The following is a 15,585-nucleotide window of genomic DNA, read 5'->3' on the forward strand; positions in this document are numbered from 1 at the left end:
TTACGCTATTTCAACCAAATACTGAAAATTCTCTAGTTTCTTCACTAATTTTCGTATTCTCACCAGCATTAAAAACATTTTATACAACTCGACAAATTCATGGAATCCCACTAGCAACTTTCATGGATTACTGAGAATAGTTTCAGGTATTAATAAGAAAAATTAAAAAAACTTTGAAAAAAATATTTAACCAACAATTTAATTAGGAATTTGTTTCAAACTTAAACTTAAAAATGTGTTTCAATTTAATTTATGATCATAGTTTCAACTATAAGTATCATAAAAAGATAACCATGTATTAGTAATCATAGTTTCATCTGTTAATAAACAAATGTAGAAAAATCTCAGAAAAAAAAAAATATAGAAAATTTAATATTAAAAGTTTTTCCCAAAAAACAACTTCTGGAGCATTGAACATAATTTCAAAAACTTCCGAAAACACTTCGATAAAAAATGTTTTTTCACAAAAAATTAAAAAATAAAATATTATAAATATTCAAAAAACCAAAAAACAAATTTCATCGATTACTGAGTAGTACTGAATAATTTCACCTATTAATATAAAAAGTTAGAAAATTCTCTGAAAAAAAAAGTTCATGGCTTACTGGGCATAGTTGGTGGGCATAAAATTTTATAACAAAATAAAAATATACAATACAAACAAATTAATAAAAATAGTTAACAATATTAAAAGGATTTTCCAAAAAAAAAAATTCTTTTCAAACAAGTTTTCTAGATCAGCATATTTTCAACTATTAGTAACAAACTTCCACAAAACAATTTTTTTATTAAAAATAAAATATAAAAAAGATTTTCCAAAAAAAAAAAAATTCATAGATTACTGAGTTTCAGCTATTAATAAACAAATTTAGAGAAAGCTCCCAAAAAACTAAAATAAAAAACTTAAAATTCTTTCCAAACAAATTTTCTGGATCACTGAGCATAGTTTCAACTATTAGTAAAAAACTAAATCGAAGAAGGTGCTGATGGCTATACCGGAAATGGACTATTTGGCATGTTTCGGGGATTGGAAAAATCGTTGGCATAAGTGTATTTCATAGAAAGGGGATTATCTTGAAGGGGATGAAATTGATTTACAAGAATAAATACATATTTTTCATTTTACAACCAAATTCACCTTACTATTTGCCCACAGTAGTTATTTAGGCAGGTGCATAAAAGGGACAGCGTTCCAGGTAAGCGCTGCCGCTCAAGCACTCTGAAACGTCTTTTCAAATTTACATGTAATTTCCAAAAATATTCACCGGAATGATATTAAATGTTCTGTGTGTATTCTTCAATATATTTACATTAAGAAAAAAAAAAAGATTGTTTGCAAACTCTAACGGTATATAACCCCTTAAGTAGGAGTTAGAGGGCTAAGTTATACTCCAAATGAATTAAAAAATTAATAAAATTTTACTATAGAAGTCTGAGCATAGATATTTTAGTTGAAGTCGTTTTATGTTTGATATTTTCGAAAAATTAATTGCACTTTAGGCCCAAATGATTAAGAATGAAAAGCTTAATAATAAAATTATAACGACGCGTGAAAAAATCGGACTCTTTGTCGTAGTCTGTCTTCGTCAAAGTTGGTCTGTGAGATAAGGTTCCCAACATAGGCTGGCTCTGCTTGCTTGGATAGCTTCGATAGCTATCAAAAATCAGCAGAACAATACCAAAATACATAAAATGAGAACAAGTGAAAACTTTGTTTGATGCTCTTGACTCACTGTGCAGTGCAACGGTATGCACTTAATATCTGCTGTAAAATTTACTACGTGAAATGATGTACAATGACGGGCGTGCTATAATTTTTGACAAAACTGTGCTCTTGAAAATTAGTGAAGGAGAAAAATCATTAAAATTACACTTTTCCTATGGCGAAAGGGCCTCATTATAGTGCTGTTGCAGCAACTTAACCAATAAAACAATAACAGTGCCCTTAACGTTAAGCAACTCGTTTTAACCACAACTACTTGCCGTCACAAATTTTTCATCCGTAGTAGCAACAAAATTCGTCGCATATGGAAGAAGAAGAAAAGTAGTATTTACGGCAGCGCAACGCTTTTCACTCCAACTGCTTTGTACGAACATCGCGCCCGTACGTACATACTTACATTGTCGTTATAATTTCACATACGTACCCATTTTCATAAATGATGCCCATCAAGTTGTATAAGTTGCCAGCTGTTGATGTTTGCTACTTGGCATGTTGCCAGTTGTTGGCTTGGTGTGCAGCTTAATGTGGTTTCTTACTTACTGCGTTCTTCACCATCCACTGCGGTTTATGGCACTTTCGACCAGTCCATAGTTTACGTACGTATGTACTTTAGTTACAAATTGGTTACGAGATTCATAAATTTTATTCGTAGATTTTATGGTTTGTTCGTGTAGAGTTCTTCAGCCACTTTTTACGGTCTCGGTAGATAGTTTTAAATTAAAACATCTGCTGAGTGGCATGTTAACATTTTCCTTCGCAAACAAATGTGCACACATACCTACACAATGTCATTGGCATTTCCGAAACTTGCAAAGGGTGGTTAAATTATTTGAAATTTTGTTAAAGTTTATAAGAGTACTTGAGCGTAAATTGACAGGCATCATAACCGCAAAAACTGAACGCGCATTAGTAAATCACATGCGTGTCCACTGCTGATGGGGTTTTTTGAAACAGGATAAAAGGTCTAGCATGATGAAGAATGTCATGCTACAATAATACACAAAGAATGTTATCGGTGGGCCCGCGCTGGAATTGGAGAAAGACGGTGGATAGGTACATGGCAAGAGTAACGAGGAGTTTTTTGAAACAGGATAAAAGGTCTAGCATGATGAAGAATGTCATGCTACAATAATACACAAAGAATGTTATCGGTGGGCCCGCGCTGGAATTGGAGAAAGACGGTGGATAGGTACATGGCAAGAGTAACGAGGAGTCCACATCCAAGAGCAGGACAACATACTAAGGAAATTGTGTGAGAGGCTAACTGCTGAAATTATAAATTAAATAATCTTTTAAAACTATAATAAAATGTGACCAATTTAGAGGTATCGCATTTTAAATAGACATACAACAACGAAAATTCAAATTGATTGGGCGACCTTTATTATGTTTGCTTAGAACCATTCTTCACATTTATTTTTTAAAGATAATTTTTTTCAAATGTTGGCCTCAACTATGCTGTAATTTGGCCATCCATAGGCACCAATTTTGAATGAACCGCGATGCGCTGGAGGACTTCGGTCGATATCTCGTGAATAACTTGAGTAATGTTGCCTTCCAACGTCTCAATTGAAGCTGGTTGATCCACAAAGGACTTTAGATACCCCCACAAATAAAAGTCCAAAGGTGTGATATCACACGATCTTGGTGGCTAATCCACTGGTCAGAGACGAGAGATAAATTGCTCACAATGGCAGTAAATCCATTATTTCCTGAGCTGTATGGCAAGTAGCGCCGTCTTGTTGTGGAGATAACGGGTTTCAATTTCCGTCATCCGGCATCAAAAAGTCGTTTATCATGGCTTTCATCGTTCACTATTACATTTCCACCAGCCTCGCTTTCGAAGAAATATGGGCGAATGATTCCTCCAGCCGATTGGTCGCACCAAACGGTTGTTTTAAATGGATGTAATGGCTGTTCTTGAATGGTTTTGGGTTGCTTTTCAACCCAAATATGGCAATTTTGCTTCTTGAGGTAGCCATTAAGCCAAAAATGGGGCTGCGCGCGCGATGAACACTTTTCACAGAGCGTCGATTTTCGTTATATAATAGTATCATTTGTAAATGTTATTGAGGCGAAAGTCTATCTATGATGAAATGTCAATAAATACCGAAAAATTATGTATTTAGTTTGACAATAGTCACGCGTAATCGGTCAAAAAACCCTGTTGAAAAAAGTACCTTCAATCTGTTTACCCTTTACTAGCAAGCAATGTATTTTATAAAACAATGAGTGTATTATAAATAATAAGTTACTAACGTACGCAGCTTCCAGGACTAGTGTACTATGCCCTCTCACCTGCAATTGTCATTGTTCACGACCCTCCTACCCTGAAGGCAAGAGTGGGAACGAAACGGTGTAAGACAGGGTGCCTTGTATACACATATGGCTCAGAGAGTGTAGTGTGAGCGGAACTATATATGGTACTCCGAACATCTGGAAATCTGCTTCAATGTTCGGCTTCCTGAATCTGCGGAGGATTCGGCTGCACGCTGGGGATCTCCTTCTTCGCCAGTGCCTTTCAGACTGAACTGATGGCAAGTCGTGATACTGGTAGAAAGTGATGCGATGCCTGAAGATGATATCTACATTTTCATGATAGACAAGTGACCAAAAAAAAGCCTTACAAAGCATAAATACATTCTTAAGTAGCCATGACATGCCGCACATCTCTTAACGAGATAGTTAAGTCATTTCACCCAAAACAGGGGTTCCTGGCCATTGGGACATTGAGGGGAACTTCGTGCCTATTAAACTAGCGAGACTTGGCACCAAGTTGACTTATCAATACACAGACAGTGGGAAAAGCATACCCTCATAGATTTGTAAGCTACATATTTTTGAGAAAATTATAACAGTAGCGAATGCAAAATGCAGTAACAAAATCGCTCACAATTGCCTAATGGGTAGACACGCCCAGAGGTTGGGCGTACAAACACATGACTTATGCAGAAGCTGTCTAGATAAGGAAGAGATTGCCTCGCACTTTCTGTGCTACTATCTTCCTCTATTCGGACGGAGATTTACTATTCTAGGTAGACCGTTTTTTAATAAGTTGGAAGATCTCAGTATTTCAGGGATCTCCAACTTTTTTAGAAAAAATCGCACTAGTTTTAAAAGAGATAAGAGCAAATTTTCTACGTGGTATTACAATGAGTTAGGAGCCTGAGTGGGAACCGCTACAACCTAACCTAACCTACTTACGTTATGACAAAAAGAAAAATGGTTTGTGAACGAAGATAGCAGCGTGCGGAAGTACTTGCGGACGGTAGAGTAGTTATTTTATATTTTTTTTTGAATTTCATTTTGATAGTATTAAACCATAAACAATTTATAGTATAACTTTAGTACCATTGAAAAAAATTTCAATAAGTGAAAATTCAATAAATGAGTTTTAAGTACGAACAAGCAAAATGTAACTCATACGCAGTGTGTCACTTCAATTGGTATTGCATTGTGAGGGTTCAAATTGTTCCATTCATTTGAAAAAAGTCTCTTTTGGGTTTTATTAAGCGGTTTACGTAGCATAGGGATTTATTGACAAGTTTTGATAATTTTTAATTTTTGGCGATAATTTGCATGATGCCGCAAAATTAATCACACTATCCGAAAATTTATAATTTTTGTACAGAGCGTCGTACGTCAATCATATCTGAGAGTTGATAACTAGACAGCTGCAGTATACAAACAGACAAGCAATGGATCTCGTAAGCGTTAAATAAAGATTTGAATAACTCAAAATCGTTTTTCATTTAGTAAAAAAGTGTTTCAGAAACAAAACAGATTATTAATTTTGCACCTCTTTATATGTTAGTTATATGCAATAGAAGGAATGCTTTATATAAATATTCGTAAATTCATAAACTATTATTACAGAAAACAGAATTACCAGATACATAAATAAATATTCTTGCTCTAAAAAATAACTTCATTTTGATGTAACCCTAAATTCAGAAATTTAGACTCCATATACACTGCGTTAAGTAATTAAAGCACTAGGACTTATTAACAAATTATGACAATGATTTACAAAGACAATATTTCATTTTAATAATTTTTTATGAAAATATCATTCGAAAACCATATAAATCCAAGTTTCAAGCTTTGCCCAAATTAAAAAAAAATCAAAAAATTTTCATCCAAATGTCACAGTTTTCAATTGGAATTTTTTTATGGTCTGGTAAAGTTTTACAATTAAAATTTTGGTATGATATTTGACAATTTTTAAGGGACTCAAAAACCGCATTGATTTTTAACAATTTTTTTTCTCACGGTTTTAGGGTTTTTGCTGCCATATCAATTAAATACCTAGCATTTGTTAAATGGAGCAAATGTACGAACCTGACAGTAAAAAAAAAAAAAAATTGTGACAAATCAACGCATATTTAGTCCTTCCATCTCGTAGTTTGACCTGGAAAGTTTTGCGGGAGTTTTGAAACTAGGTAATTTTTATAGATTTTGGGATGCTCTTTTCGAATTTCAACTTTGCCACCTCGTATCTGCGACGCTAGCCCCGCCATACTGAAAAAATGGCGCCTAAAACATTTTTTTTTATTGTACAATCTCTATTCCGACGCATTTGGTTATTACGATTCTTTTATAAAATCAATAGTTTTTGGCGTATGAGCGCCACAAAGTACATTTTAATATGCGTTTTCGAAAAAAAACTCATTTCCACACCACCTGGAGGTAGAGTAAGCGGCGCGTTTTTTTTATCGTGGTGCCCCCTGCGATACGATTATCAGACTCATCACAATCATCTGCGATGACCGTTTCATCAAACGTTTGCTCTAAAATAGTCGCAGTTTCTTCTTCTTCATCGTAATCCAATTGCACTTGCGAATTTTTACAAGCACCACTACAATTTGTGCATATAACGGAGCGTTTTAATCCAGCTTTTCTGCACCCACAGGCCTTCTGACATCCCTTTTTACATTTACAAGAAATAAGTTTTAACAAGGATTCTGGAGCTGGGGGCTCGAGTGTCGTAACAGAAACTAACCCATTTTTGTTTCTGTTCCATCCCCACTGTTCTGCATTTTGTTCACTCGCGTACCACTGCTGAACCTGGTGATAGGTACGGAATGAATGCTGTCGTGCTGCTGCCTCGGTTGGTGGTAGGGACACAATATTAAATTTATTTTTATATGCATGCATATCTGTACTCATTTAAAGACATGAGTTTCTTACTTTTGACATCACTGTAACCGTATAATTCAAGACGAAAATGTTCTCCTGCTTTAGCAATAATCTCTGGATCGACGTTTGGATTTTTAAATACCTGAATAACCTGGTTTAAATTAGGATTCTTTCGGAGTACATTAATGAATTTCATTTTTCCTTGATAAAAGAGTGCATATGTTGTATCATAGCCACTGAATGCATGCAGAAATAGAACATGAAATGCAGCTGTAGATCAAACAATACTTTCAGTGGAATATTTTTGTTGGGTAATTTTACCTTTTCCTGGTTTAAGAAAGTACACGCTCGATCGCGTACATAGAGCTGTCAAAAGAATGAGAAGATCTATATCTTCGCCGACCACTATTACGGTGTCGAAGGCTGGTGAAACACGTTTTGTGGTATTGATGATTAGCGTATCCGCATCTTCCGTGGCTTGTGAGTCTATGAAATTCTCAGCTACAAATTTTGTTTTCAACATTTTAATGAGGTGGTTCTTGTTCGCATCATTTCCCAGAAATTTATCTTGTGACACAGTGGGAATCATTGTCTCATCAAAAAGTACGTCTACTGAAGCAGTTATTCGTGATCGTCGGGATCGCTCCGCAAATTTAGTACTACAGTTTGCTACATTTTCAGGATATCCGTCGAATACGATTATGGCATTGGATTTATATTTAGATCGAACGTACGTGATGTAGTTACTGCAAATAGATGAAAATGGTTCACCACGATGGCAAATGACTCGGTGTAATAAGTGCCCTCCGTCGATGACATACATTGTATCGCCAACATTTATGTCTCTAGAAATTTGCTTAAATGCCTTGTACATTGAAGATTTAACGCATTTACGCATGCTTTCATCATTGAAAAGCTATAAAGGAAATGGAGCAAGTTCGTACGTAAGAAAATACTTTTTGAGAAGTTGTGCTTTGACTGTTTTTATGTGTGGGCGGTAATCACCTTCAATTTTGGCTACCAATTCGACCAAGGAAAACCGACACTCATCGGAATTCTGCTCAAGATAAGAATAAATGAACTGCATCGCAGTATCTATCTCATTCGCATACGGACCTTTTTTTATATTTTCAGCTGGTGGTGCTTGATACAAATCACTCACTCAATCTGCTGAAGACGCTCAACAATTGCTCGACCCCAATCATTATTACGAGCTCTAGCAAGTTCAGAAATACTATAATATTTTTCATTGATAATTTTCGCACACTGTACACAACGCTACGCTTGCACAACCGCTTCTGTTTTTGTTTTGCTATAAACTCTGCTGTTATTTCATCAGCACATAAAAAACAATGATCTTTGAAAGAAAATGTTGGGTGCGAGGATAGCAGTAGTAGTTGAGGTGTCGTGACATCACCTCCTCTATGCAATAATGCAGCGATTAACGATTGTTGTATCGTTTTCGGCATACATCATGAACCACTATCGATTTTATTCCCGCCGAAAGTTTAACTTTACTGTCATTTCTTTTAACACTTGATTTACGAAAAGTCTCCAATCCTTTTTCCTTCACTTCAATTGTTTCATTTTCTAATAATGGATTATCGCAAATAAAACAATTTCATCATCAGAAGCCATGACTCTAAAAACATAAACTACACTGTAAAACGATAGATGTATACTGATGACTCAGTCTAAACTAGATACTTCTCTTCAGTTCTACCGACAGATGTTTCGTTGAAGGTCGAGAGAGAAAGGGACCCTTCAACAAAGGCGACACATTACCCTTATACCTGCGTTTGTAAAACCTGCTATAGTAGAAGATTATTGTAGAGAAATACCTATACGAAGAAACGTGGTGGTGTAGGTGAATATTACGTTGTGGCGCTCGTACGCCAAAAACTATTGATTTTATAAAGAAATCGTAATAACATAAAATGTAGGAAATTATCTCTAGTTTAATTTTGTAAACATATGTTTTTCTCATAAAATGCGTCGGAATGGAGATATTGTAAAAAACCGTTTTTAGGCGCCATTTTTTCAGTACGGCGGCGCTAACGTCGCAGATACGAGGTGGCAATGTTGAAATTCGAAAAGAGCATGCCAAAATCTATAAAAATTACCTAGTTAGAAAACTCCCGAAAAACTTTCCAGGTAACTCCCTTTTTTTACCAAATAATTTTTATAAAAATTCTGACTAAATGGTTAGAAATTTTGTTGAATTTTTTATTTTTTTAATTTGCTTGGATTTTTATAATCTTTGCAAGATTATTATTCCTGCGAGGAGACATTAAATTGCGGGAGAAGGAGAATTTCAATGCCAGTATTTAATTGCAGGCTATCAGATTAAATTGTGATAGATGGTTTTAAAAAGGGAAGTTCTCGAGCTATCATATAAAACCGCTTCCCTTATTGCTGTGAACTATTTACAGTAGTCATGGAGCTTTAGGCTTTAGTTCAGTGCGACATTTTCTTGAGCGACTCTCTTTTTCGTAAGACGTGACTCTCTTTTATTAATTTCGATAGCTTAATCTTGGCTAGGAAAGGATAATTTATCCGCTCTTATCAAAGAAGTAGAGGAAAGACAAAGAAGAATAGCACGCAGGTACTTCACCATTAAATTCGCATTAATTGTTCAAATGGGATTTATGTATTTTAGACGTGTTTAATAAACTAAATTACATGATTTATAATCCCCTTATGCTCTCATAGGCAATGAAATTTAAAGTGTTTAATCAACTTTTTATACAGCATTTCTTTTTAATGTCAGTGAGCCCACTCAGCCCCATATGAGTCGATTGCACTCTGTCACTTACTTTTATTTTCGAATAGTCGAATGTGTGCTTGTAAAATTCATTCACTTAAAAAAAAAAAAACATTTAGTTCCATAGGTGTGTGTAAGCTTTTACGTACAAATGTACAAATATAACTTTTTTAAAAATACATTTCTGACTTTTATTGACATTGCAACGAAAACAATCAGCAACCGGCACGTGACCTCACTTCAAAAACTTCGAAAAAGTTTTACCTGGCATTCACTGCGCGTAATTCCGCATTTCTCCCTCTTAATTTGTTATTGATGACCTGTCAGTGTAACTGTCATGCGTGTATTTCGAATATCACTCATAAACCGTTGTTGAATATTTGTTTTTGTATTCTGCAAAAGTTGTGTGGCATTGAAGATTGGTGATCAAGTGTCTGGCGGGAAATAATTCCATTGATTTATCAGAGTGGAGGGAAATTAAATAAAATAAGAATAAAAAATAGCAAAGAAAAATTCATAAATCCATAATTTTGTTTAAATTATAATTATGTTAATTATAATTTTGAATAAAATGTAAATTTTAATTCTCTTTTAAATTTCTGCCTGATTTTCAATTTAGGTCTTACTGAATTTTATATTTTATATTGTTTTGCAAATATGAAGAACCAAATTGATTGTTATAAAACTTATTATTGTAGTTTCATAAAAAAACTGGCAATCCGTACCTTGCTTTACAAAGGTTTATCATAAAATAAGCAAAATAGATAAGGAATTTATTTAACTTAATTTCCTTGAATTAATTATATATTTTTATAGAATTTCGGTGTATGTAATGCTGCACTTTCGGACAGTCAATCGGTTCTAAAAGCCTTGAATAGCTTCACCTTCAAGACAAAAGTCCATGAGGGCGCAAAGGGAACGAGAAGGCAGACTTTTATAACAAGAAAAAAGAAAAAGTGCGTGTAGCGTAGTGCACATAACAGAAGTGAAACCTTCAAGGCAGACAAAGAAAGAGGGAGAGACCCGAGAGAGAAAGAGAGATATAGAGAGAAAAAATATAAATCTAAATAAATTCACAACATTTGCAGAGAATACAAATAGACAAAATTTACAAAAAACGAAGAAGGGTCGACCGGTGTAGATAAACGCCGAACACAAACAGTAGCAACAACGCTCACTAATTCGAGAGTTTATCATCCGCACAAACGCAGTGATTCCAGGAGTACAAATTACCGCAAGGCAATACCAATAAATTCGACGCCGGAATGGATATCACTTTAGAGTACGCACAAGCACTAACCAGGAGACGGAAATAAGCGCCAAAAAGTAGGCACCAAAAAAAAAAAACGCCAAAAAAATTGGGACCAAAAAACGCCCCAAACAGTAGGCACCAAGGAAATATAACGCCAAAAAGTAGGCACCAAAAATATATTTCCTACAAGTTTGCACCAACAAACAATCGCCAAAAAGTAGGTAGTGTTATTTCTCACTAGAAATTAGCAACCACAAGGAAAAACTCAGGAAATATAGTCTAAAGTGCACCTAAGATATATATAAAGTATAACTCTCTCTCTCCTTTTCCTCTACGATATATCTTTTTTCTCTCGCGCGGAACGAAAACGCCCAAAACGTTGCATAGCCTTGAAATTTTACGAGTACTCTCCATTCTCGCTCGACCCTCGACGCCTAAGAAGTTTTACTTCAAAAAGGGGCAAAAGCTTTTTATTGGACCAACCCCATTTTTCGACTATAACAAAAATAATATAAAACAGGAAACCAGGGAGCACTGGAACCTTAATCACTCCAAAAAGTTTTTGAACTTCAATGCCAACAGAGAAAAATCTGCTCTAACCCTAGACAAAAAGGGCCTCAGATTACTCTGTGAAGCACCTACAGGCCATTTCGCCTACAATAAACATTTCAATGCAATAAACTATCTAGCACAAGTTTATGCAGGTTCTGCTGTGGTGAAGAGCAGTCCATGGAACACTTAATCAGAAACTGTGAGGCATTAGGCCAGAGGAGACACAGAATCCTGTGCTCGTACCTACTAGTGGAGGAAGACTTACAATTGCTTCCTCCTAAGGAGCTGGTTCGATTTCTCGGTATACTAAATAATTATAATTAAGTAATTAGGGGTGCACAATAGATCAATCTGGTTGCAGTGCATAAAGGACTTAGCCTAACCCGTACAAATATTAACATTACCATCACCTCATTCTTTGAACTCCCGCAACTGAATATCTTTTTTATGACAAGTGCTAAGCTGAAACTAATCCTTGACACATAATTTTCTTGTTCTTGCTCTACGTATACACACACACAGCGTTCGATAGAATTACAATTTCTTTTCAATAACTTTGCCATTTGCATTCCTGCATTCCAAGCAATACGAATATTTTCCATTTTCTATTTTACTATTTTCGTTTTCTTTTGTCTTCTATTTGATGCATTTGCAGAAATCCAAATGTCGCTCACTATCCGCATCCTCTGGAAATTCATTATTTGATAGTCGACGCCATTTAATGGAACTGGACGAAGGTGAACTATTCATGGAGTTGATTCGTGATGTGGCCAATGAATTGGATATTGATGTGCTATGCCATAAAATACTCGTCAATGTGGGACTGCTTACTCATGCGGATCGTGGCTCATTGTTTTTAGCCAAGGGACCACCGAACAATAAATACCTGGTTGCAAAGCTCTTCGATGTGACACAGAAGACAGGTGAGCTGAAACCACATTGTATTCTTTACACTTTTGTTTGTGTATGTGTGTGTGAAAGTTTGTGTGTTGTTAGTGAGCCATTGGATTTGGCGTTGCATGCAAATGAAGTTGAATACCACACACAGTACACAAGAGAAAAACATCAAATCAAAAGTAAATTAGAATTTCTTTTTAATTTCTAACTTCCATTGAATGCATTGCAACTGAATCATCTGCCATTTGCAGCGCTGAAGGATGCTGTTAAGAAGGCTAAATTAGAAGAGATACGAATTCCTTTTGGTGTGGGCATTGCCGGCATGGTGGCGCAAACAAAGGAGATGATCAACATAAAGGAGGCCTACAAGGATGCACGTTTCAACTGTGAGATAGATTTAAAGACTGGCTACAAAACGAATGCGATATTATCGATGCCGATATGCAATTACGAGGGGGATGTTATAGGAGTGGCGCAAATTATTAACAAAACGAATGGTAAGAGGGAGTAAAAATAGTTTAAGAAATTGTAAGAAATTACGAGTGTAAGCGTACTCGTAGAATTGATAGTAGAAAGCATCACGCGTTATTAGCGGAAACCGGAGCTCGCACGCGAATTTTTTTTTTAATTTTTGAAGGAGCCTCCAATAAGACTTAATTAGAAAACGAGCGAAATTCAAAAATTAAAACAAAAAAAAAAACAATATTACGAATCAAGCAAATTACTATTAAGTGATCTATACGAGATCATGGTAGGAATAAAGTGCTCAAATAATTAAGGCACTTAATTTTCTTACAATATTCGCGATATTTTTCATGCTAAGTATTTTTCATTAATATTTTATAAAAATGCAGCTCATTCTAACAAAAATCTCATAAACCAAAATTCCAAAATTTTTCAAAGTTCAAAAAAATTTAACGAAATTCCAAAAAAAATATCGACAAAATTTCAAACTTTTCATCAGAATTTCCGCAAACTTTTTAGGCATGCACATTTTTAGTTCATTGAATTTCAGTAACACATTGTTGAAGTCTCTGTAACACTGCTCAACAATTTTATTATATAAAAACTTCCGACATGTGCTGCGAAAATTGTCAACATCGCATGCATAAGAAATTGTTGAAAATCAATGGGATTTTAGGGCTGGTTGAACTGTTTAAAAAATTTCTTACAGTTTCTGTAAAAATTGTCAACATCGCAAAATTTCAAGTTTTTTTTATCAGAATTTTTACACACTTTTTAGGTATGCTCTTTTGCAGCTCATTCATTTCCAGTATTTCGCAGTTGATGTTTGAAGTTGCTCAAAAACTGCTTAAAAACTCTTTTCCATATATGTAAAAGACATCCGACCTGTGCTGTGAAAATTGTCAACATCGCATACAAAAAAATTATCAAAATCAACTTACACTTTGTCAGACCCAAATTTTTGGCTATAAAACTGCATGCCCAGCAATTTTCTAAAGCCTCTGCTAAGAAGTTCAAAATTTCGATAATAGCTTTTTGAAATTTGTTAAGATGTGGTAAAATTTGCCAATTGTACCCAGATCAAAGATTTACGTTTTCACACTTTTGTTTAGAATTATTGTAGAAGAAAGTTTTCTATAACCTCTTGTCTCACGTCAAATTTAGCAATGAGTATTTCAAATCACGAAGCGTATAGAAATTTCTAATAATAATAATAACTCTAAGAAAAGTAAGAATTTTTTATAGAAAAAAACTTTTTTAAAAAATTGTTTTTTTTTGCGAAATATTTGCAATAAAAAATTATTATTGCATTATTTTAACATTTTTTAATTTTTTTTAAATAACTTTATTCGATACTGTATTTTCTAAGCTTTGTAATGACATAAAATTTGTAATCGGGCAGCTCGAAATTTTAATCGGAGTTAAATTTTTTATTCATCTATTTAAGACACGATTCAATATTCTAATATTCTAAACATACAGGGTTTTCCAATAACAGGTGTTATGAATGAATGGGTTGCGCTATCGACAGATTATTAACGATTTTTTATGAATGTCATTGATCTGGATGTCATTGATCTGGATAACCTTTATTTTCAACAAGATGGCGCTACGTGCCACACAAGCAACGAAACCATTGATCTTTTACGGGAAAAGTTTCCGAACCGTGTTATCTCTCGAAGAGGTGATCACCGAATTGGTGAATTGGCCACCGAGATTTTGTGTTTTAACACCTTGTGACTTTATTCTTTGAAGCCAGGTGAAAGAGAAGGTCTACACCAACAGCCCAGGGTCGATTCAAGACCTCAAAGATGGAATTCGTGAGGCTATCGAGAAGATACTTTGTAATTCGGCTATGGAAAATTTCATGAAAAGGATATTGTCCTGTAAGCGTGGTCGTGGTGGTCATGTGCCTGATGTCATTTTCCACTATTAACGGCATACCTTCCTCTTTATAATGAAATAAACATCCGATCATTAATATAAAAAAATCGCTTTTTTTTAAATATCAAAATAACACCTCTTATTGGAAAGCCCTTTATATTGAAAACAAATAATTTTCCTAATTTCAACAGCTTGTGGCGCTCTTGTATCTCGAGCGTTTTAGTTCAAATTCCAAATGCTTCCATGTACAAGGAAAAATAGCGGTCATTGTGGTTACGATCTGGGTTCGAAGACAGTTGTGAATATGAAACACAAAATTAAAACTGTAAACATCTTTTTTAACACGGTCGCACTCGGCAGGCAATAACAAATCTCCGAATGTATTTTTGCCACGAAAAAGTTTTTTATAAAAATCAACTTCCGATCGGAGTCGACGTAAAAGTGTAGATCTCTCTATTGGGCAAACAACATGAAGAGTCGTACTAGAAATTTGAGAAGCTCGCCCAAATACCAGGATGTTCATGGAAAAACATACCTCAGCTAAAAATGTACACGTTGGGAGGCGCTAGGGTCGAGATATTTTAAAAAATGTGCTTAGTTCTGTCATAAGTTTTGTTACAAGTTTTTTTTTCATATCATTTTTATTTATTTTCATGCCGCATTTACAACGACCGTCGTCTACAGCGTCGTGTGGTGTAGCCACTAAAACTATCCCACCTCTCCTTCTGGAAGACACCCTTTCCCGGAACTGCTTTCTATATTACTTCGGGCGGGCCCAGAACGGCATCCATAAAGGACCAATTCTATTCACCTACGTCTGGGTTCACCATATTTGTAGCCAGCTTTCATGCTATAGGCTCGTCTTCTTGTATATATCTCTACCTTTGCGGCTTCGCTTTGTTTCATTGT

At 35.0% G+C, this 15,585-nt stretch overlaps 1 protein-coding gene across 1 annotated transcript in view; it reads left to right on the forward strand.

The window, feature by feature from the left end:
* The window catches only part of LOC128855631 (cGMP-specific 3',5'-cyclic phosphodiesterase), a 135,503-nt gene that overhangs the window by 107,634 nt on the left and 12,284 nt on the right, over window positions 1-15,585 (forward strand). The window contains exons 4-5 of the mRNA XM_054090689.1: window positions 12,086-12,353; window positions 12,579-12,824. Of these exons, the coding sequence (XP_053946664.1) occupies window positions 12,086-12,353; window positions 12,579-12,824 (514 nt within the window). The remainder of the gene's footprint in view (window positions 1-12,085; window positions 12,354-12,578; window positions 12,825-15,585) is intronic.

The sequence above is a fragment of the Anastrepha ludens genome, chromosome 2, assembly GCF_028408465.1.
Source record: "Anastrepha ludens isolate Willacy chromosome 2, idAnaLude1.1, whole genome shotgun sequence".
NCBI lineage: Eukaryota > Metazoa > Arthropoda > Insecta > Diptera > Tephritidae > Anastrepha > Anastrepha ludens.